This window comes from Geotrypetes seraphini, chromosome 16 (genome assembly GCF_902459505.1).
Source record: "Geotrypetes seraphini chromosome 16, aGeoSer1.1, whole genome shotgun sequence".
Taxonomy (NCBI): Eukaryota; Metazoa; Chordata; class Amphibia; order Gymnophiona; family Dermophiidae; genus Geotrypetes; species Geotrypetes seraphini.
The window spans coordinates 31,253,454-31,277,837 of NC_047099.1; the positions used below are offsets into that span (position 1 = coordinate 31,253,454).

The following is a 24,384-nucleotide window of genomic DNA, read 5'->3' on the forward strand; positions in this document are numbered from 1 at the left end:
GAGGAACAGAACAGCCCATCCAAAAAGCGAACCACCCTCCTCCAGAAGGACTGAACAATCGGACAACTCCAAAAAGCGTGAAAGAAGGAGTTTGGGGCAGCATTACATTTCTCACATTGATCAGAGTCGGTCAAAGCAGAGTGGAACAGCTGAACCTTCGTGAAATAAGCCCTATGGAGCACCCGAAACTGACATTCTCTAAGTTCAGCAGAAACAGAGACTGTGGGGATGCGCCGAATAAGACCTCCCACATCCAAGTCCGCCGGGAGAAGGTCCAAATCCTGGGCCCACCGTGCACACAAAGAGTCCCAAGAGCGAGGCGGGGTCAACAAACAAAGAGCTTTATGCAACGCGGAAACCGAAAGCCCCCCATCAGCAAAACTAGCGAAAAATGAGCGAAGTCGGCCACCCAAACCCAGCTGCAAATCCTCCGCCCTCAAGGAATGAACGTAATGGTCTAATTGTAGATACGCAAAAAAGTCAGTTTCCCTGATCCCCGTCCGTAGTCGTAGTGCCGGCCAAGAGCAGAGAGTCCCAGCCTCGGTGAGGACATGCTCCAAAGTAGTCAATCCAAGTAGGCCCCAACTCCTAAAGGAAGCCGAAGAATTACCGGGTAAGAACTGAAGATTCCCCTGCAGAGGCAACTGGTCCTGAAGTAGTAGATTTAAAACAAACCGGAGAAAATATTTCTTTACAATGTGTAATTAAACTATGAAATTCATTTCTGGAGAATGTGGTAGAAGTAGTTAACTAAATCTCCAGCATCCTCAAAGCAGGCAAGAGCCAGTCCCAAATCTGTAGAAAACAGGAACCTCCCTGGGCTATAAAAAGCTGGCACTGAACAGGAGGCCGTACTGGAAGAGATCTGGGCTCTCTGTGATCCACCACAGGATTAAAATAATCAGAGATTAGGTCTATGTTGAACTCCTTTTCACTTGCTGAAAAGTGTAAGGTTCAAGACCACAACTTGAAAGGAAAGGAAGGAAGGAGGCTTTTTTTTTTTTTTTTTTTGCGCAACAGGTAGGGACAGGAAATGATCGCCTGTCCCGTTGTCCCCGAGTACAGCTTCAGGATGCTGTCCCGAAGCTGTGTGTGAGGACAAAGGGACAGGAGGTCTGAAAACAGGACCTATGGTCACCTTAATCTTGCTGGCCCTGTGTGGACCGGCAGAAATTTCCTGCGGCCGGTTGAAGAACAGTGCTCTATCACATATTTAGAAAACGCCCTCTTCCCCAATTATGGAATGCAAAGCAGTTTATCTCAATAACAAACTGATGGAGATCAATTTCAAAGGGAAAATAAAAAGGAATTCATTCACTTCTGTTCAAAATCTGCCATTTTGCTCTACTGGTAGTTTGCAGAGGCTATTCCCATCACTGGCCACTGGAGGGGGCCATTGCTTCAGGAATCAGTACTGCAGAGATGCTCAGTGCTGCCCTCCTGTGGCAAATGTCTAACATAAAGTCTGATCACACCAAATATATCAAATGAACACTTTCACAAAAAATGTGAGAATGACGTCTACTGGATATCTATAACACCTTGCAAGCTTAATCATAAAACACAATTAAACAGAGGAAAAAAGCCTCAGACTGAGGCCCTCCCACCACCACAATGGTGGTTTAAAGGTGGTTAGGTGATAACCTCACTGGCAAAAAATCTCTGTAATATTGCAGATAGATAAAAGCATTGCTTGGTGCTATTTAAATTATTAAATGGTATGCATTAGAAGATAAGAGGAAAAATCTTCCACTTATCTGCTGTTGATCGGTACACTGACGATGGCCAGCGTTTCACAAGTCTGCTGCCTCGGTATAACAAATCCGATCGAACTTAAAGAGGGACGCTAAACAGCATCTCCACCATCTGAACCATTTATCCCCCTACCTGAGTAGAATTTCAACATCACCCCCACCAGCATGGAAAAAAAAACCAGATGGTTAATGTGGAAATAGAGTGGCAAATGTAAATCAATCAAAACTGGACACATTTAAGGAAAGGGGAACTGAAACCAAAGGATAAGAATTTGGAAAGTTGCAACCCAGGACAGTGGATTACGGGAGACACGGATCGCAGCGAATACAGGAGTGGGAAAATGGAAAAACAGAAATGTAACTGCTAGGAACAGTTACCCTATTCATAGACATCTGCAAGGTGCTGAGGGTAGTAATTTTCAATGTAGAAATATGCAATGAAATAACATCTCACATCTGCTGGGAACTTTGTAAACACTTTAGCATCATTGGATTGGAAGAGCACTGGGGGACCCACAACCCTAAGAGAATTCTCGAGAATGAAGAGGTTATGAGCACCTGGGTCATCCCCATTCTGACCAGTAAAAAGCTGGATGCAAAGAAACTGGACGCAGTCTTGAAAGAGAAAACTCCCAGATGGGCATTAATCAGCAAAGTGTCTGCCCTTAGCGATAACTCTATAAGCTGCAGGAAAAGAAAGATCCTCAAGTGCCAAGAGATACGGTCAGAGTAGTTGCCAGATTTTACTCTAGTAAAATCCAGACCCCTAGAACCCCCCTCCACCCCCAGTTCCATCCATCCCCATCCTGTTAAGCCCTAGTCCCTCCTCCATGGCCCATGCAACACCAGGGATATGCAGCCACCTAAAATGAGATTTACCATTTTCTGGATAGGCAAACCCCCACAATTTCTGATTTTTTTCATTGCCACTGACAGTGTGTAGCCTTCTACAAGAGAGCACACAAGCAACGATACTGGACTGCTTATCCTATGCAAAAGTGACCCATTTGGAGACACTGTTCCTGAGAGAAATTGATTTATCTGTGTGTCCTGTAACCAGTGCATTTTTTAAAATTTTTCTAATCACAAAAACACTCTACTTTCCTATGCCTTTGGATTAAAGGCGGTTGTCGCTTATTATTGCATCCCCCCACCCCATTTCTCTGTTCAGCTGTTTGATATGTATTCTCCAGTTGGGTGTCTATTTCATCACTGAGTTCTTCCTCCAGCCATCCATGCTGTATTCATATTTGACATGGCCTCAGCCTAGAAGGATCTGAAATTTACAATGACAAGGCAGTTGTGTTCCATTGGTCTTTTTTTCATATTCCAGAAAGACGGGAAAAGTTAAAACAAACCATCTAACTATAAATAATTTAAAGAAACAGTATAAAATACAATTTTTTTTTTTTAAAGTAATGCTTTATACGAAAGTACGACAATATCACCATTGTCACATGGTAGATTCTCCTTCAATAATCCTTCTAATCCCCCCAAAGGCTCAGTAGCGAGTAGCTGTGCAGCAAATGCTCCGATGCCCATTGAATCCCTATGGGCATTGGAATGATTACCGTGGCCCTCCACGATAATCGCCTTTGTAAAAGAAGCCTTATTCTAGAAGTGTAACGTTGGGTGAGTTTAGAGACAGGATGGGTTTCATTTCGTCTACAATGTTTGTTGTTACTGGGGTTGTGTGTTCCTTTTGCAGTACAAAAAATATAGATGGAGCCAGGAAAACACAGTAGAGCAGTGGTTCCCAACCCTGTCCTGGAGGACCCCCAGGCCAGTCGTGTTTTCAGGATAGCCCTAATGAAGATGCATGGAGCAGATTTGCATGCCTGGCACCTTCATTATATGCAGATCTCTCTCATGCATATTCATTAGGGTTATCCTGAAAACCCGACTGGAGGACAGGGTTGGGAACCACAGCAGTAGAGGGTGTGAATGATAAAGTGTAGGACAGGGGTCCCCTTGAGGGCCGAATCCAGTCGGGTTTTCAGGATTTCCCCAATTAATATGTATTGAAAGCAGTGCATGCACATAGATCTCATGCATATTCATTGGGGAAATCCTGAAAACCCGACTGGATTTGGCACTCAAGGAGGGACTTTGGGGACCCCTGGTGTAGGATTACCTTATGACCAAAGGAGGACAGATTGAGGCATTCGGGTTTTACTTCCAGTGAAAGCAATGGAAGTAAGGAGGACATATTGAGACATCTGTGTTTTACTTCCATTGACTCAATCTGTTTTCTACATGTAAAAATTTGGACAAGGTTTATTGATGACATCTTTTGCATATGGTCAGGGTCTGAATCGGAACTGCAATCTTTTCTTGCATGGTTGAACACTTGGGATGTTCATGTACAGTTTACGAACACCTGGGACTACGATAAGGTGAGTTTCCTGGAAACAGAAGTGGTTAAGACAGGCACTATTCTATGTACGAAGGTTCATCACAAACCTACAGAAAAGAACTATTTAAAATACTCAAGTTGTCATCCTCCAAAACTGAAGAAGGCCCTTCCTATAGGACAATTTTTAAGAAAAGTTGCACCTGCACCTCTACAGACAAATTGGCAGAGAGGGGTTACCCCAGGCAAATTATTCATAAAGCTTTCCTGCGGGCCAAATATGCCAACAGGGAGTTGGGAAACAACCAGTGACAGCAGAGGGATGTGCCCCCTGGAGTTGCTGCTTGTGCCCAATGAAGAGCTAGAGATACGGTGGTGGAGAAGTGAAGGCGTGTATGTGTAGTGGTGGGAGAGGGAAGGAGTGGGGGTAAGTGTCAGAGAGGAGAAGGGGTGCCAGCACTCCCACCAGGACGGCGCCCAGGACGGTCCGCCCCTCCCTCACTATACCACTGTATAGAGATAACAGGAACAATCAAGAATGACTATTTCAAGCAAAATGCTACTATGTTTGTGAAAATGTATCACATTATTGCTTCAGAATTTAAAAAACTGATAAGAGAATTTTAAAAATCTTGTGTTAAACCCACCCTTGAGCCACTGCAGGAAAAGGAGGGAAGCTGTGGTTATAATGAATTCTCTAATTCTGAAAGCCCTACAAGTTACAGGCTGGGAATTGGAGTCCAGTCCTGGATTTCTGACCGTGCCACCCTGATGCATTGTGGAATTTGCAGTATTCATTTTAATGGGGGCAAATCAGGTACTACAAATCGCACATTGCTTTCTGAATGCAAGTTAAAATCCAGGAATGCAGCCTTAAAGAGATCTATAAGTTCTAGCATTAATTGGAATACATGGAGGAGGGAAGGCCGTAAAAGTCCTAGCATGCCCAAGTATGCAAGACTACAGATCCATTGATCACTCTAGAAAGCTCAGTGTGCCCAGTTCGGATCACCTCTGCGATACTGCTGAGATACATCAGCCGTAGGCGCTCGAACTCCTCTGGGGTCAGCACGCTTCCAGCCATCCTTTCTGTGACGTATTCTTCGGCGACCCCCCTCCCGGGGGACTACAACTACCGGCAGCACTTGCTCTGAGGGGGAGAGGGAAGGTCCCATGGCAGCCCAGACTGGACTTATATTTACGTTTGTGGTTTTTTTTTTAAATCAAATTTACCAGGGCACTTAAATCCTTTAGCTTTTTGATAAACTAACTAATCATCCAATAGTAAGGCACCACCAGGGACTCAGCAAACTTTCATATCTGTATTAACTGTTCATTGGACCATTTTGATATTTATTTTCAAATTTTTTTAATTATTTAAATGTATAGAAGATTTAAAAGTACAGTAAAACCTTGGATTGCAAGTAACTTGGTTTGACTTGATATACAAGCAATGTCTTGCAATACAAGTACATACCGTATACACGTGTCACATCATCACAACTGAGCCGATGGTTCTTCTCTCTCTGACGCTGCAAGAGCGTAGTGACTGTTCTAAACGAGTGAGGTCTTGCAATACAAGTACGTGTAGTATTTTGTATTAAAGTTTTTGGGTTGTGGAACGAATCGTCTGAGTTTCCATTATTTCTTATGGGGAAATTCGCTTTGATATACGAGTGTTTTGGATTACAAGCATGCTTCTGGAACGAATTATGCTCGCAAACCAAGGTTTGACTGTACTTAGCTTAGTGGTTGAGGTTAAGCGATATTATGCCAACAGGTTTCACCTATTATGGGTTTCTCAAGGCAATAATCCCTTCCTGCTTACAGCAATAATTTTAGACCACAGCCATCATCCAAAGATCATGAGATGCTTATATTGTGGTCTAGCTTTCATAAATCTAAGCGGTGAAAGTTAAACACTCTAAGATTAAATAAATAAGACCCGGTGAGGAATTAGTACGCAAAGCCTGATACAATGAAACTTTTGAGTATCTAGGTCAGGGGTGTCAAAGACCCCCCTCAAGAGTTGCAGGATTTCCCCAATGAATATGCATGAGATCTATTTGCATGCACTGCTTTCATTGTATGCTAATAGATCTCATGCATATTCATTGGGGGAATCCTGAAAACCCGACTGGATTGCAGCTCTGGAGGAGGGGCTTTGACACCCCTGATCTAGGCAGTACTTCTGAGGGTCTTTCACTATCAAATTTCTTTGTGAGAGATTATGGTGGGTGATTTACATTGATTCACCTTTCAATTTGATATACATAGAACTATTCTCCCACAAAAAATTTTTAGTGCTTTTTTAAAAGATTGAACGCTTCTTAGGGCATCAGAAACCCTTGGATCGGCCTCGGTCCCTGCTCACGAGCTCGAGCTAGACGGGAGGACGCGGCGCAAGCTTTCTTTGCAGGTCTGTGAAGCGCTCACCCGCGCGCCCTTTTCCGCTTGAGATCGAGGCTTGGAACGCGCGTAGCTCTTGTCGCTCCATCTTACCTCCTCCGCCAGCTCTTCTTTCATCGCGCAGACGCAAAAAAAAAAAAAAAAAACCAACCTCCGTCCGTTTACCGCCGTCTCCCGTCCGACGCTTCGAGAAAGGAGGGTTCTCTGAGCAGGCGCTTGGGAGGCAGAGGCACGAGGCAGGCGGGGCTCGAGGACAGAAGGCGGGAAAAGCGGTGGCGGTCTTGAGTCAGTCGACTGAATTGGTCGATATAGAAACGGGGGGGGGGGGGGGGGGGTGGAATTATATATTTTATATTATTATATAATTGAGTAGAAGGACGGCGGAAAAGGTGCGAGTGTGAGGTAATTTTAACGACTGTAATAATTACAAGGATTCAAAAACAGATGAACGAAAACAGTCTCTTTTCCTGAGCCATAGACATGTTTGATAAAACATTACCCTGAATTTGACAAGTTTGGTGGTCAGTGAGCAAGCTATTTGCTACTTTCCCCAAAAAATGTAAATATACACGTTTATCTGGAATTCTTTATCCTTCTATCTAAATTTATCTATATCAGGGGTCTCAAAGTCCCTCCTTGAGGGCCACAATCCAGTCGGGTTTTCAGGATTTCTCCAATGAATATGCATGAGCTCTATGTGCGTGCACTGCTTTCAATGCATATTCATTGGGGAAATCCTGAAAACCCGACTGGATTGCGGCCCTCAAGGAGGGACTTTGAGATCCCTGATCTATATTAAAAAAGATAAATACTGCTGTAGCAGTGGTTCCCAAACCTGTCCTGGAGGACCACCAGGCCAGTCGGGTTTTCAGGCTAGCCCTAATGAATATGCATGAGAGAGATCAGCATATCGTGGAGGTTCCAGGCATGCAAATCTTCTCCATGCATTTTCATTAGGGCTATCCTGAAAACCCGACTGGCCTGTTGGTCCTCCAGGACAGGGTTGGGAACCACTGTGCTATAGCACAGGCAGAACCAGCAAAATACAGTAATGACAAAGCACTAAATCATTGTCAGCAACAGAACATGTGCGTTTAAGTACCACTCCTGCCCCTTTAGAGGAAGGGACACTGGCATTACCAATTATTTTCGCTTCACATAGGCCTAGATTCACTAAACTCACTGATCCGATCCGTGGCCGGGCGACCGATTCACAACGAGTCTTCATGCAAATTAACACAATCGGAGGCATGCCCCACACCGACCCCCCATGGATCGCTGCAGAGCGATCCTGACGCAGACCATCTTCTTGCCTGTGGATGCGGTCCGCGCATGCGCTTGCTCTCCGCACAAAGTGGGGGGCTTTAATGGAACAGAATATGCTTTAGCCAGAGCTATATGGAACAGAACACGCTGCAGCCAGGAACAGAAACACGCTTTTAACCCGCGGGTTAAAACCACAGGCTCGCACTGCAGGGAAGGTTGGCAGAGAGCAGGAGAGTTAGCAGAGCTTGCCTTCTACTGGGATTTCAGGGCTGCAGGGTTGGGATTTCAGGGCAGCAGAGAGGACAGTTGGCAAGGATGTGAGCGACTGGTCCTCAGCAGTCGCTTCATTTTGGATCGGCCTGCCCAGTCGGTGTTCCTTCTTCTGTTTAGTGAATCACTGCTTTCCTACTTTGCATGCCATTTCCCCTCATTTGCATGTGTGGATCGAATCGGGTGGAAGGTTGATTGGCCAGGAGGTTAGTGAATCGGGTTGGGAAACGCTCGCAAACTGGTCGGTACACGATCGGTGAGCTTAGTGAATCTAGGCCATAGACTACAGCCAGTGTGATGGGAGGTGGGGACAGAGCCTGGTTTGTTTAGCTTTCCCAGGTGAAAATGTGCCACTACCCCATTAGGTCTTTGATTACAATAACAGTTACAAAAATTTGTAATTGTATATGGCAATAGCAAGCTTGACCAAGCAAAGGTACAAAGGGCTATCAACATAATTATTTATTCATTGTTTTCTCTTTAAAATGTACTTTGTATTGTCTTTTTTTGTGTAGGTACAAGGCAAAGAACGCTTTTCTAACAGAACTGGAACATGGCAACTCTTAAAAATAAGGAAGGTCAGTATAAAAAAAACAACTTAACACCCTCCCCATTGGGGATAGGATGCTTGTCTATGGCATGTTGCAGAAATGTAAATTTTCTTACCTGTAACTTTAGTTCTCCGTGGACAGTTGATCTTCTAGCCACACATGTGGTGATGTCATGGGTAACATAAGAACATAAGAACTGCCATCAAGTCCGGCGATCCACACACATGGAGGCCCAGCTAGGTGTACACCTGGCGTAATTTTAGTCACGTGACAATTTTATTCTTAGGAATGGGACAGGACCCCTCCTATCCTCCGGCAGAGAACTGATAGCAGCCATTCAGTGAGCGGTGCGGGACCAGGCAGGTGGGCCACTCTGTCGCTGCCGGAAGACATCAGGACAGGAGGCAGCCACGGGATTTAAAAAAGGGTACCGGGGTGGGGGGGGCCCTGAAAATGGGACATTTCGGCGTCCCGAAGCTGTGCTTGGGGACAATGGGACAGGCTACCTAAAAACGGGATGGTCCCGTTTAAAATGGGACGTATGGTCACATTAGTCATGGGTGATGGTACTGACCTGGAATTATGGCCATCTCATAAAGCTCTGGAAAGTTTACTGCGCATGAGTAGCCCATTTCCGCCACTGTACATACAGTACACACGTATTCCACATCCCCCTCTCAGTTACTTTTCTAGCATGCGACAACTAGGGAGGGTGGGTGGGTTGTGTGGCTAGAAGATCAACTATCCATGGAGAACTACAGTTATCCCAGGACAAGCAGGCAGCTTTTTCTCACATGTGGATGACGTCATCTATGGAGCCCCGATGCGGACAACCTCGCAAGCAGACTTGCTTGAAGAACTTTAGAAAATTTGCAACTGCCGCACCACGCATGAGCGAGTGCCTTCCCGCCCAACCTCAGTTATTCGACACTCTGCGCTAGACTTAGTTTTTTGGTGCCTTCTCTCACCGTGGCTTGTGTATTATTTTTCTTACAGGGTCACTGTGTTTTCTTTTTTTGCGTCTTTTATTAAAAAAAAAAAAGATTTAAATTTAACTTTCGTATCAGCCTGTGAGCTTCGACTTGGCCGGGGATATTTTCCCTTCTATGTCCCTTCTATGACCGGTCACAGGCTTTAAGAAGTGTAGCTGTTGCCAGTGCGCGATATCCCTCACTGACCCACATAGGTGGTGTGTTCAGTGTTTAGGGCCTGACCATCGTCCGGAGTCGTGTACTTGCTGTGCTACTCTTCAACCTCAAGCCATTAAATGTGGTCGAGTTCAGGTAGAGAAAATTTTCAGCGGTATGGATACTCCAATCCTGGCTTCAACTTCAACCTCGACCCCGAATCCAGTCAAGTCTTCTATGGGGCTCCCGAGGCCTACCTCGTCCTTGGCCTTAGTTAAACCTTCCTCATTTGGAAAGTCCTCATCTTTGAGCAAATCCTCTCCTGAGGAGCAGCTCTCCTCACTGTCTCCCTCAGGTAAGGTAGTTCAGCAGCCTCCTTCGGACATGCCACCCTTAGAACGGGTAGTCATGAGGCTGCCCAAGCACCATGTCTCCAAATCGAAGCATCATTCTTCATCATCTTCCTTGGAGACTATAGCCGCTGCAAATGTACCAGATCCTCAAGTCTCGGTTCCCCATTGCAGGTTATGATTCAAGCATCAGGAGTTTGGTAGCATGCTTGCTAAATACACTCCTGCCTCGACTCTGCTTCCTGCAGTTCAGCCTGAGCACTCAGCAGTATCACAAGGAGTCGAGTCCTTGCCAGTGCCTCGATCTGAAGCTACTCACTCTGTACAAGAAGCCGAGTCCTTAAGAGTGTCTAGAGATGAACCTCCACACTCTATACAAGGAGTCGAGTCTTTGCGAGTGTCTCGACCGAAATCTACACACTATTCAAGGAGCTGAGTCCTTGCGAGTGCCTCGAGATACCTTGTAAAGACATAAATGGGATCTAAATTAGAAACTAATTGAATACAATACAAGATACCTTTGGTACCCCTGTAAATGATACTGACATTCAAATCTGATTATTTAATAGAACTTATGATTGTCTGCTGTATTATTCCTCTTATACTGTATTATGTTTATCTCTTTTCAGAATGTAGGAGAGTAACAAAGAAAAAATTCACATCACCTGGGAGCAAATCTTTGACCACTACTCTGTCCAATGAAAGCCTTGCTAGCTCTGGAAGAAAATGGGGAACCACTTGGCTTGTAGAAGACAAAGATGTCCTCATGTCACAGAAAGCTGAAGAAGAGTCAAGTGCAGAGGAGGATGAAGAAGAAAAGATGCTAGGTGTGGAAAAGAAATGGAAGGGAAAAAAGAAACCTGAAGATATAGTACAGGACACAGATGACAAAGAGAATGTGGAGAATGACGAGATAGTTAACAAAAAAAAGGAGTCAAAGAAGACTGAAAAGGTTTGTCCTGCCTTTGTAGTAATTTTTGAACAGGGTTCCTAAAACAGATGTGAACAAGGCACTTTTTGATTGTTGCAGTTGTCCCTATGCTATGGGGAGAACATCTTTAAACGTAACAGAGAATTCTACACTCCACAGGAAAAGAGAGGCCTAAAATATTTTTATCCAGACAACTGCAACAAGCCGTGAAGCCTAAGAGAAAAGGCACTTTTTGTTTATTTTGTAAAGGCAAACCAACTCACTCTAAATCCTAATAATACTAGAACTAAACAAACCCCTGCCCCCCAAATATTTAAAACCAATATATATGCTCGAAACAAAAGTTATTGTGTGAAAGCCCATCATAAACATCCTTTCTTTAGCACTCTCCAGACCAGTAGAGGTTAACTTTACGATTGGGTATATATCTAATCATGACCAGCAGGTGGAGACTGAAAACAAAACTTTGGGACAGTATATCCTAGCCCCTCCTCTCTATTTCCCTCAGTCTTCTTTCAGTCTCCAGCAGGTGTTGAGTGATCTGTACCCATCTCCCTTGGTAGGGCTGTTGGAATTTGTTTAGAGGTTTATTGTCCCTGTTTTTAGCCGGACGGAGCTTGGACGGACTCTGTTTGGGGGTTCGTCCGACCTCGGGGGTGTCAAACCCGGCGGGTCACGAGCGGGGTCCCTCCCCCCACTTCCTCCACCTCCCCATATTTTTTTAGAGGAGCCTCAGCAGTAAGCCTTGCCCCCTAAATCAAGCAAGGCATATTGCTTCGAGAGCCTGTGGAGTCTGTTCTGTGTAAAAAAAAAAAAAAAAAAAAAAATCCTGAGGTAGTGCTGGTCTGGAGGGTTGTATCCCTTTAAGAAAACTGTATTTTACTGTATTTTTTCAACTAACTGGCACTTTTTTACAGCTAGGTCGCGTATGGAGCAATGAGCACTTCTAAAGGGAAAAAGTGCTCATTGTGCTCCAGACGCGAGGCACTCGCGGCCGGCCTGTGCAAGCGGTGTTCAGGCCGGTGCGGTGGAGGAGCTCCGTCGGCAGCGGCTGCAGGCGCCCAGAGCTCCCCGCCGATGGTGCCTCGCGAGTCGGCAGGGAACGGTGGAGAAGCCCGGTCTTCTCCGTCCGCCCACGGAGGGATTCCCCGAGCCGCCGACGGTCGGGTTTTAGAGGATTCCCTCTCAGCTGATATTTTGACAGCTGATGCCGGCTTGCCTGTTTTAGCGGCTGAGACTTTTCAGGTCTCTCAGCCGCTGCAGGCTATGGAGGGAGCTGTTTTGGCGGGAAAGACGCCATCTTCTCTGTCTGGCCCCTCCATTTTGTCTTCCACCTCAGGTGACCTTCCCCCTGTTTTGGCTAAGCAGGGGCAGGTTTCTGCTGGGTCCCCTGCTGTGGCAGGGAGTCCCTTGGGACCCTCGGGGGGTTTTTCCCCTGATTTTTTCTTTTCATTATGCAAAGCCTATTTTCAGGCGGCTGGGGGTCCCGGTTGCGCCCAGGGGGTCTCGGGGGGTGGGGTTTCCTCCGCGCTCCCTGCGGCTTTGCCTCTCTCGTCTGACGTGACGTCCCCTCCGCCGCCTCTCTTGTCCAAGCGTCCGCGGGTGTCGTGGGACGAGGATTTGTGGTCGGAGGAACGTGTCGGTCTGGAGGAGGACCTGGACCCTTCTGAGGAATTCCAGGACCCTCTGGAGGGGACGGAAGCTGGCGGCGGGTTGTCGGGTTTCCCGTTCTCCAGTGACGAGGCGTCCGTGGTGCGCCTTTTTCAGAGAGATGAGCTGCCTGACCTTATTCAACAGGTTTCTTCGGCTTTGCGTTTTGAGGACGCGCCGCCGGAGACTCCGCGTGTGGGGGACCCTCTGTTACGAGGGATCCGTTCCGTTTCCCGCTCTTTTCCTATGCATCAGGATATTCGGGATATTATTCTTGAGCAGTGGAAAACGCCGGAGACGCCGTTTCGGCTGGCGCGCAGCATGGCTCGCCTGTATCCCATTCCTGGAGGGGATCGGGCTACGTTAGCTTCGCCAGTCGTGGATGCGGTGGTCTCGGCTATTTCCACGCGGCATACCGTGCCTGTTGAGGGCGGTTCTGCCTTGCGGGACTCTGAGGAGCGCAAATTGGAGACCATCCTTAAGCAAAATTTTCAAGTCTCTGCCTTTGGGGTCCAGGCGGCTATTTGTGGGGGACTGGTCGCTCGCGCCGTGTTTCGGTGGGCGGAGCGGGTCTTGGATCGCGAGTCTGACGACTGGTCTCTGGTGGATCAGGAGGTAGCGAAGATTGAGATGGCTGCCTCATTCCTCTCGGATGCTCTGTATGACTTGGTGCGGATCTCGGCTAAGTCCATGGCTTTTGGCGTGGCCGCAAGGCGTGTGTTGTGGCTGCGCGCTTGGGCGGCGGATGCTGCGTCCAAAGCTAAGCTTACTAAATTTCCCTTTCGGGGGTCGTTTTTATTTGGAGAGGACTTGGATAAGTTGATTCAGACTCTGTCGGACTCGAAAGTTCCCCGTTTGCCGGAGGACCGTGCCCGCCCGGCGTCTCGGGGTGGTGCGGCCCGGGGGCGTTTGCGGGAATTTCGCAAGTATCGCCCTGGGCGTGGGGCTGCTTCTTTCCAGTCTCCGGGGTTTTCCCGGGGTCGGTTCTTCCAGCGCATGCAGCCCTTTCGGGGGGCCCGTCGGGGGGCAGGGAACCCCTCCGCCGGTTCCCCCGCTTCCCGTCCTGCACAATGACGCCTTGCCGGCGCCCCCCTTGGTTCCGGTGGGGGCCCGGCTGCGCGACTTTTTTCCCAAATGGGCCGAGATCACGTCCGATCAGTGGGTCCTGGAGGTGGTGCGGGACGGTTATGCCCTGGAGTTCGCCCGCTCTCTGCCGGATTTTTTCCTCGCTTCTCCGTGTCAGACTCCGGGGAAGACGCAGGCTTTTCGCCAGACCCTTCAGCGCTTGCTAGATCTCAGGGCAGTAGTTCCAGTGCCTCCCCCGGAGTGGGGCACGGGCAGGTGCTCCATTTACTTTGTGGTGCCCAAGAAGGAGGGGACTTTTCGGCCCATCCTCGATTTGAAAGGGGTCAACAGGGCTCTCAAGGTTCCCTCTTTCCGTATGGAAACGCTGCGGTCGGTCATTCTGGCGGTTCAGCCGGGGGAGTTTCTCACTTCTCTCGTTCTGACGGAGGCCTACTTGCATGTTCCTATTCGGGCCTCTCATCAGCGTTTCCTGCGCTTTGCGATCTTGGGTCGGCACTATCAGTTCTGTGCGCTTCCCTTTGGGCTGGCCACGGCTCCCCGGACGTTCACCAAGGTGATGGTGGTCGTCGCGGCAGCCTTGCGGTCGGAGGGCATCCTGGTACACCCCTACCTGGACGACTGGTTAATTCGGGCCAAGTCGTTGCAGGAAAGCTCCCGGGTTACGGCTCGGGTGGTGGAGTTTCTCCGGTCGCTGGGCTGGGTGGTCAACCTTTCCAAGAGTCGGTTGGTTCCGGCTCAGCGTCTGGAGTACCTCGGGGTGCTGTTCGACACCTCCTTGGGGAAGGTCTTCCTCCCAGAGGCCCGGGTGAGCAAATTGCAGTCTCAGATTCGCCTGCTTTTGGCGTCCCGGTGTCCTCGGGCGCGAGATTTCCTCCAGGTCCTGGGGTCGATGGCGGCGTCCCTGGACGTGGTGAGGTGGGCGCGGGCCCACATGCGTCCTCTCCAGTATGCTCTGCTCCGGAGGTGGTCTCCCCAGAGGCACGGGATGGATGTTCCGGTTCCCCTGCGAGGCTTGGCGCGCTGCAGTCTGCGTTGGTGGCTCCGGACCCCTCACCTAGTTCAGGGGGTGGGTCTGGATCTTCCGCAGTGGACGGTGCTCCTTACGGATGCGAGTCTCCTGGGTTGGGGGGCCCAGTGTCTGGGTCACTCAGCTCAGGGAACCTGGTCCACGGAGGAGGCCTCCTGGTCGATCAACGTGTTGGAGACCAGGGCGGTCCGGCTGGCGCTGTTGGCTTTCCACTCCCTTTTGTTGGGCAAGTCGGTCAGAGTCCTGTCGGACAATGCCACGGCGGTGGCTTATGTCAATCGTCAGGGGGGCACCAAGAGCACTCTGGTGGCGCAGGAGGCGGCTCGGCTCATGGTTTGGGCGGAGTCGCATCTTCTGGACCTCTCGGCCTCTCACATTGCCGGGGTAGAAAACGTTCAGGCGGACTTCCTCAGTCGTCACTTCTTGGATCCGGGAGAGTGGTGTCTCGGCGCCGAGGCGTTTCAGTTGCTAGTGCGTGCTTGGGGGCAGCCCCTGATGGATCTGATGGCTACAAGTGGCAACGCCAAAGTACCCCGCTTCTTCAGTCGTCGCAGGGACGGTCTGGCCGAGGGTCTGGATGCTCTGGTCCAACCGTGGCCAACGGAGGGGCTGTTGTATGTGTTCCCTCCTTGGCCATTAGTGGGCAGAGTGCTGCTTCGCATTGTTCGCCATCCGGGGCTGGTGGTCTTGGTGGCTCCGGATTGGCCTCGTCGTCCGTGGTATGCGGATCTGGTGAGGCATCTGGTGGCGGATCCTCTTCCTCTGCCTCTCGAGTGCGATCTTCTGACGCAGGGTCCCATTCCCATGTTCGACCCGTCTCCCTTTTGTCTTACGGCTTGGCTCTTGAAAGGGGCCGCCTGAGTAAGAAGGGATATTCCGACAAGGTGATCTCTACACTTTTGGGGTCCCGGAGGCTTTCTACCTCTCGGGCTTATGTACGGGTTTGGCGTCTTTTTGAGGAATGGTGCCGAGCGCGGGGAGTGGTCTCCTTTCGCGCTTCTCTGCCTAACATTCTAGAGTTTTTGCAGGATGGCCTGGATAGGGGCCTGGCCTGGTCTTCTCTTCGGGTTCATCTGGCGGCCCTGTCGGCTTTTCGGGGGCTGGTGACAGGTCAGCGGTTGTCAGCCATTCCTGATGTGATTCGCTTTCTTAGGGCGGCCAAGTTGATCAGGCCTCCCATAAGGCCCTCGATTCCCTCTTGGGATCTCAATCTGGTTCTTTCTGTTCTAGTGCGCCCTCCTTTCGAGCCGTTGGATGGCTGTTCGTTGAAGGACCTTACGCTGAAGTCGGTCTTTTTGGTGGCCATTACTTCCGCTAGACGGGTGTCTGAGCTACAGGTTTTCTCTTGTAGGGCTCCCTTCCTGGAGTTTTCGAAGGAGCGGGTTGTTTTGCGGCCTGTTCCTTCCTTTCTGCCGAAGGTAGTTTCTCCTTTTCATGTCAATCAATCGGTGGTCCTCCCGGTCTTGGGTAGTCGGGAGGGTTCTTCTGAGCAACGACAGCTGCGCAAGTTGGATGTCGGTCGGGTCCTCCATGCTTATGTGCAGCGGACCCGGGATTTTCGGAGCTCCGATCATCTCTTTGTGCTTCTGGCGGGTCCTCGTCGGGGGGCTGGCGCTTCTAAGGCTACTATTGCGCGTTGGATCAAGGAGATGATTGCTTCCGCTTATCTTCTGAGTCAGAAGCCGGTTCCGGAGTTTCTCAAGGCTCATTCCACTAGGGGTCAGGCGGCTTCTTGGGCTGAGTCGTCGCTCGTGCCTCCGGTGGATATTTGTAAGGCTGCGGTTTGGTCCTCCTTGCATTCATTTGTTCGGCATTATCGGGTAGATGTTCAGGCGCGTCGGGACGCGGTGTTCGGTGAGCGTGTTCTGGTATCGGCCCTTCGGGGGTCCCGCCCGTGAGAGGGACTGCTTTGGTACGTCCCAATCGTAAAGTTAACCTCTACTGGTCTGGAGAGTGCTAAAGAAGGAGAAATTAGGTTCTTACCTGCTAATTTACTTTCTTTTAGCTTCTCCAGACCAGTAGAGGTCCCCACCCTGTCTGTTGTTGTTGTTGTTGGGGCTGTTGCGCGGGCAGTTTTTGGTTTTTGCTGCGGGTTCTAGTATTTTTCTAGGGCCGGGGAGAATTGAAGAACAGCGGCTGTGGCTCGGCTGGCTTAGCTGGCGAGCTGTGGGGACCTTATTCCTTCGGGAATTTCTCCTCTGCATTTTCCAACAGCATTTTTGGGTATGTTATTTGTTACTCCTTTCGGAGTATTGTTTTTTCTCTCTGTTGTTTTCCAGTTCTTGGTTCTGCTTGGCTATTCGGCAGACTGAGGGAAATAGAGAGGAGGGGCTAGGATATACTGTCCCAAAGTTTTGTTTTCAGTCTCCACCTGCTGGTCATGATTAGATATATACCCAATCGTAAAGTTAACCTCTACTGGTCTGGAGAAGCTAAAAGAAAGTAAATTAGCAGGTAAGAACCTAATTTCTCCTTAAGTCATTGTGCAACTTTATATTCAGTTGTTTAATGCTCATATAATAATTCTAAATCTCATACATTCTTGTGAGCCTTCCAGACTGGTCCAGATGCTGATGCTTGGGTTATGCTCAACTACCAGCAGATGGACACAGAAAATTTTATAGAAACTGTATAACAGCACTGTGCACGTGCACTGCTTGGCTAGCCAGTATGTTCTCAGTCTCCAGCAAATGGATGAGCAGCCTGTATCAATTCAATAAAGTAGGGAAGAGGAGATGTTTTCACCCGGGATATTTAAAATTGAAGTCTTCATTCATAAACACCTAGTAGAAGTTATGTTTATATTTATTTAAGATTTGATATACTGCTCCTGCATTTTACTAACCTAAGCAGTTTACAATATATCAAACTAAAATGAAATTAGGCACTTGAGAAAAACGACCCTATCTGTCCCGAAGGCTCACAATCTAGGTAAAGTACCTGATAAACTAAAAATAAATAATAACAACATATAATACAGTTCCAAGATCAAAAATAAAAGAAATAGAAATAATGAAAGAAGATAAAAATTTAAAAATAAAACAAATTTAAGAGATGGAAAAGTCTCTGAAGCGGCCTGATAGCAAACAGTATTATTTTAGTGCAAGTCTTAATACAACTCCCGGCACAGCATACTTCACAGAGCCGTCACTGGCAAAGCTTGAGAGCATCAAAGAAATTAACATTTCTAAAACATATCCACTAAAACTGTTATATGAAATAAATAAATCTAAATCAACACAAATCAGTACAAACAAATACAAATTAATACAAATTAATGCAGATTGAGGTCTCCATTCCATTATTCAATTCGGAAGAGCCATTTGAAAAAAATGTGCTTTTAGATGTCTCTTAAAATAATTGAACTGAATTATTAAAAGCCCAGTGGCCAAGATCTACCTCAGACTCCTGAGGAATGCATGATTTTAGGTGCTGAATCACTGGCCATATAGAGTGTGTTTTTTTTTCTACTAGAGGCATCTATGAATAACAACTTCAATTGGAAATATCCCAGGTGAAAGCATCTCTTATCCCAGGACAAGCAGCAGCATATTCTCACACATGGGTGACGTCACTGACGGAGCCCCGCAGCGGACAGCCTCGAAAGCAGACTTGCTTGAAGATCTTTCTAAAAACTTCCGAGCGCTGCACCGTGCATGCGCGCGTGCCTTCCCGCCTGAACTAGGGGGCGCGTCTCCTGTGAGGATCCTCAGTTCAACGTTTTCCGTGGAGCTGAGAAAACCTGTTCCTCTTAACTCTGCAGCGTTGTGCCTTCTCTTCACCGTGGCTAGATTTTTGATTTAGTCGCTGTGTTCGCGTGTATTTTGCTACAACTTTTATTTTTAAAAAATAAAAAATTTTACTTCTGTTTCGTCTCGTTTGCCGTCGGGTACGGGGGCTTTGGGCCTAGGCCCAACCCTTCACCTTCCTGCGGTACGGACTTTATTTTTTCTATGTCCCGGCCTTTAACCGGGTTTAAACGTTGTTACCAGTGCGGCCAGACGATTTCCATCACCGACCCTCATAGTCGGTGTATGGTTTGTTTGGGAGACAGTCATCGCCCTGAAGATTGCGTTCGCTATCTGACCCTTCAGCCTCGAGCTTTCTGCTGCCGTTGTGACCGGTTTGTTCAGTTCTTCGCAGTTATGGAACCCGATAAGACCTCGACCTCGGCGACGACTTCGATCTCGAAGACCTCGACTTCGGGGGTTGCCTCGGGCTTGAAGACCTCACCCTCCACTCCGGTGCGAGCCTCGACCTCGAAGACCTCGGGGTCTTCGGTCTTGAAGGCCTCGTCGACTCCTTCCTCGAAGTCTGCTCCTGTGGGTAAGTCTCCTGCCTCTTTTTCAGGTGCCATACCTAAGAAGCCACTGGAACCTCTGCTTCCACAATCCGTGACCCCGGGTTTGCCTGCCTCGTCGAGACCTCCAGCTAAGCGTGCCTCCAAGTTTCGGGAATACTCACACTCGAGGTCGCCCTCCTTGGAGCGCACTGCGGCACCTACGAGACCTGATCCTTTTGTCTCGGTTCCCATGTTTGAGGTTATGTTAAAGTCTATTTTAACCACTCAAATTTCCTCGATCGTGGCTCAATTGGTTCCATCCTCAACTCTGCTTCCTGTAGACCAGCCTGGGCAGCAGTCTGAGCCTCCTGTGAAGCCTCCTCGGTGCAGGTCTCAAAAGTGTATTTCTTCCACTGACTCCTCGCTGGAACCTTCCTTGATGTCTTCGTTGCCTCGCCTGAAACATCGATCGAGGCATTCGAAGCATCTTGCTTCCAAACTTCCTAAGACTACCGAGTCTTCTTCGAAGTTAAAGCATCGGTCTCATCATCGTGGTACCTCGTCACCTCCATCTCCAAAACTGTCGAGATCGGGGACTCCTCCATCGAGACCTCTATTACGGGACTCGTCTCCCCCTGCGTTGATGCATTCCATGCCTCGAACCCCGAGAACTTCGCCATCAAGGAGTTTGAAGCGCAAGCACTCCTTAACTCTGCCACAGACTGGTAGTGCGGTTTCTTCCATTACGGTGCGCTTGGAGTCGGAGCCTTTATCTCAATACTCTCATGAGGCTTCGCCTTCCTACTCGGTGGCTCCTCGGTCCTGTTCTGCCTCCCCTGAGGATGCTTCGGCCTCGAAGTCTTCTTCATTCGCCAAGTTTGTCTTCGATATGGGGCAGGCTCTTCATTTGGACTTACACTCAGATTCCAAGTATACTCCGGAATACTTGGCTAACATGGAGTTGTGACATCCTCCTAAGGAGACTTTGAGGTTGCTAATGACTCCAGTCCTTAAGCAAATCTTCATGAGAAACATGGAAACTCCTTATTCTGTCATGGCCATTCCTTCTAAATTGGAGTCTCGATACCGCACTGTCCCATATAAGGGATTTGAAAAGTCTCAATTATCCCATCAATCCTTGGTGGTGGAGTCCTCTCTGAAGAAAGCTCACCCATCTAAACTTTCTGCAGCTGTTCCACCTGGCAGGGAAGGTCGAACCATGGATAAGTTTGGCCGTCGATTATACCAAAATTCCGTGATGGCTAACAGGATTCTCAATTACAACTATGTTTTCACCACCTACTTCAATCATTTTCTGAAGCTGCTGCCGTCCTTCTATCTGGACCTGCCCAAGCCACGTCTTCAAGAGTTTAAACAAATCCTCCAAACTCTTTCACAATTGAGACTTTTCATGTTGCAAGCATCTTATGATGCTTTCAAACTTTCTTCCAGAGTTTCTGCTTTTGCATTCGCAATGCGTCGCCTTGCCTGGCTACGCATAGTCGACATGGACCCTAATCTACAGGATCGTCTTGCAAACTTGCCCTGTCAGGGGAATGAACTCTTCGATGACTCCATTGAAGCTTCCACCAAGCGCCTCCCAGAACATGAGCACTCTTTTGCTTCTCTGATTTGACCCAAGCCCAAGACTGCTCGGACTTACAAACAGCCACCTCGTCGTTATCCTCAGAAAACGACGCCAGCTTTTTCCAGACCTCCTCCTAGACGCCCTCAGCAACATCAGCGTCAACAGAAGGCTCAAACTCCTGCTGCTATCAAGCCAGCTCAGTCTTTTTGACATTCCCGGTTTGAGCATTCCAACCTTCCTGCATCCGAATTCTCCTCTACCCATTGGAGGCCGTCTTTCCCATTTTTGTTCCCAGTGGGAAAACATCACTTCGGATCTCTGGGTTCTGACCATTATCCGAGAGGGATACTCTCTACGCCTGCTTCAGGTTCCTCCAGATCACCCTCCAAGAGAGTGTCTTCCCAGATCCTCACAACGCCCCCTTCTACTTCAGGAAGCTTGGGCTCTTCTTTGCCTTCAAGCGGTCGAGGAGATTCCTCTTTCCCAACGGAACCTGGGTTTCTATTCCCGTTACTTTCTGGTTCCAAAGAAGACGGGGGACTTGCGACCCATTCTGGATCTCCGAGCCCTCAACAAATTTCTGGTCAAAGAGAAATTTTGCATGCTCTCATTGCCGACCTTGTACTCCCTAATGGATCAGGGAGATTGGATGTGCTCGCTGATTTCAGAGGCTTACACTCATATCCCCATTCATCCGGCCTCTCGTCAATACCTTCGATTCAAGGTGGGGAATCTTCATCTGCAGTACAGGGTTCTTCCTTTCGGACTCGCCTCCTCTCCCAGAGGTTTTATGAAATGTCTGGTGGTCGTGGTTCCTGCTCTTCGTTCTCAAGGTCTTCAGGTTTTTCTGTACCTGGACGACTGGCTTATCAAGGCTCCCTCTTCTCCAGAGGTTATTGCAGCGACCCAACGGATTATTGTATTCCTCCAGAATCTAGGGTTCGAAATCAACTTTCCCAAATCCCAGTTGACCCCGTCTCAGTCTATTCAGTTCATCGGGGCTACTCTAGACACTGTCCAGCTGAGAGCGTTTTCATCTCCGACACGTCGAGATCCCTCCTTCGCCTTTGTCATCAGGTGTCTTGCCGTCCCTCGATTTCTGCAAGACAAATGTTGGTTCTATGGTTCATGTGACTCCTTTTGCCAGACTTCACCTTTGCATTCCTCAGTGGACCCTGGCAGCTCAATGGCAACAAGCCACGGACCCGCCTTCTCAACAAATTATAGTAACTCCTTTGTTGAAGAAATCTCTCTGCTGGTGGATGCTCTCTTCCAATCTTTCCAGAGGTTTGCTGTTCTACAATCTTTCTCATCAGAAAGTTCTCACAACCGATTCGTCCACTTACGCATGGGGAGCCCATGTAGATGGTCTCCGTACTCAAGGGCTGTGGACTGCAACAGACCGTCAGTGTCACATCAATCTGTTGGAACTCAGAGCGATTTTCAATGCTCTCAAAGCTTTTCAATACCTTCTTCATGACACAGTAGTTCTTGTTAAGACGGACAACCAGGTGGCCATGTATTATGTCAACAAGCAGGGAGGGATGAGCTATGGCGGCGTCTGTAGCTTTCCTCAGATCAACTCCTATTGAGGAAATCTGCAAGGCTGCCACTTGGTCCTCGATTCATACTTTCACCTCTCATTACTGTCTGGATACTTTATCCAGGAGGGATGGCCATTTTGGCCAATCTGTTTTGCAAAATCTTTTTTCTTAAATTGCCAACTCTCCCTCCATCCCTTTTTGCTTAGCTTGGAGGTCACCCATGTGTGAGAATATGCTGCCTGCTTGTCCTGGGATAAAGCACAGTTACTTACCGTAACAGTTGTTATCCAGGGACAGCAGGCAGATATTCTCACTACCCACCCACCTCCCCTGGTTGGCTTCTTAGCTAGGTATCTTAACTGAGGATCCTCACAGGAGACGTGCCCCCTAGTTCGGGCGGGAAGGCACGCATGCATGCGTGGTGCAGCGCTTGGAAGCTCTTAGAAAGATCTTCAAGCAAGTCTGCTTTCGAAGCTGTCTGCTGCGGGGCTCAGTTGGTGACGTCACCCTTGTGTGAGAATATCTGCCTGCTGTCCCTGGATAACAACTGTTACGGTAAGTAACTGTGCTTTCTTCCCTACTTTGTTGAATTGATACTTTGTGTGATTGTCATGAGGCATTTTTTTGGTTCCTTTAGTGGATGAGCATTCTGCTATCTACTATCTCCCCCTCTCCCTAAGAGATTCCAAGTGCCTGTTCCACATAGTCTTTGTCTTCACCACCTCTACTAGGAGACTGTTCCACGCTTTCTGTAAAAAAAGTATTTCTTTAGATTACCTTGAGCCTATTACCTTTTAACTTCATCCCATGCCCTTTCACTCTGGCGTTTTCTTTCAATTAAAAGAGACTCGTCTCATACATATTTATGCCATATAGGTATTTAAATATCTTTTAAGAAAAAAGTCAGAGTAATAACACATATCCAAAAAATACCAAAAAATATAAATATTACTCGCCAGAGATGGGCTACACACTCCCGATAAACATTTCATCAACAGGTGGAGAAAAAGCCTCAAAATTCATATATCAGCAGCCAACAATCAAAAATGATGAACGCCTTTGTCACCTTGTCTGACCAGACGTTTTTCATCTATGGCGTGTGGGGATCATGAATCCTAAGCTAAGTGAAACTTTTTGATTTTTCTTTTCCTGTGCACAGGGATGGTTTTTTTCACCCTTTGATAAATATATTTCAGTGGTGGTGGAGTTTTTTGCCTATGATAATAAATGAAGCAGATTTGAACGTTTATCAGTTTTGATTGTTGGCTGCTGATATATGAATTTTGAGGCTTTTTCTCCACCTGTTGATGAAATATTTATCGGGAGTTTGTAGACCATCTCTGGCAAGTAATATTTATATTTTTTGGTATTTTTTGGATTTAAACATCTCTATCATATCGCCCCTCTCCTGACTTTTATCCAACGTATACATATTGAGATCTTTGAGTCTCTCCCTGTAGGACTTATGATGAAGATCAACAACCATTTAGTAGCCTTCCTCTGGATCAACTCCATCCTGTTTACTTGTATCTTTATGAAGATGTTGTCTCCAGAATTGTATACAATATTCTAAATGAGATCTCACTAGAGAAGGGGTATCCAATTTCAGCCCAATGTGTGGTGGTGGTCAAAAAAGCAAACAGGATGCTAGAAATTATTAAAAAAGGGATGGTTAACAAGACTAAGAATGTTATAATGCCCCTGTATCGCTCCATGGGGCAACCTCACCTGGAGTATTGCATTCAATTCTGATCTCCTTATCTCAAGAAAGATATAGCCCTGAAGCACCAGTGCAGCAGCGGTCTTGAGCTGCAAAGCCCCCCTCCCTTCCTTCCTCAAGCTCCAAAGCATCAGAAGCAGGCGGCGGTCCTGAGCCACGAGCCCCCTTGCTCCCTCCCTCCCTTCCTTACCTGAAGCAGCAGATGGTCAGCAGGAGGCAGCACTGAAAATAGGCTGCTTGCAGCCATCCACGGCAAGGCCTTTCCTCTGATGTGTCACTTTAGGGCATCAAAGGAAAAACCCTGCAAGGGCTGACTGCGAGCAGCCTGTTTTGAGTGCTACTTCCTGCTGACTGGTTGCTGCTTCAGGACTTGAGGGAGGGAAGGAGCAAGGGAGCTCATGGCTCAGGACCACCATCTGCTTCTGCTGCTTCAGGGCTTGAGGGAGGGAGGGGGGTCTTTGCGGCTCAGGACCGCT

At 48.1% G+C, this 24,384-nt stretch overlaps 1 protein-coding gene across 14 annotated transcripts in view; it reads left to right on the top strand.

The window, feature by feature from the left end:
* Nucleotides 1-24,384, top strand: part of ZCWPW1 (zinc finger CW-type and PWWP domain containing 1) — a 180,155-nt gene that overhangs the window by 86,198 nt on the left and 69,573 nt on the right. For 10 of the 14 annotated variants that reach the window (XM_033923689.1, XM_033923690.1, XM_033923685.1 and 7 more), the window contains exons 2-3: nt 8,568-8,630; nt 10,710-11,032. In XM_033923689.1, the coding sequence (XP_033779580.1) occupies nt 8,606-8,630; nt 10,710-11,032 (348 nt within the window). In that variant the 5' untranslated portion in view covers nt 8,568-8,605. Of the gene's footprint in view, nt 1-4,011; nt 4,151-6,665; nt 6,802-6,864; nt 6,919-7,978; nt 7,998-8,567; nt 8,631-10,709; nt 11,033-24,384 lie in introns of those variants that run through there. The other 4 variants (XM_033923684.1, XM_033923683.1, XM_033923686.1 and 1 more) reach the window with 4 other exon arrangements.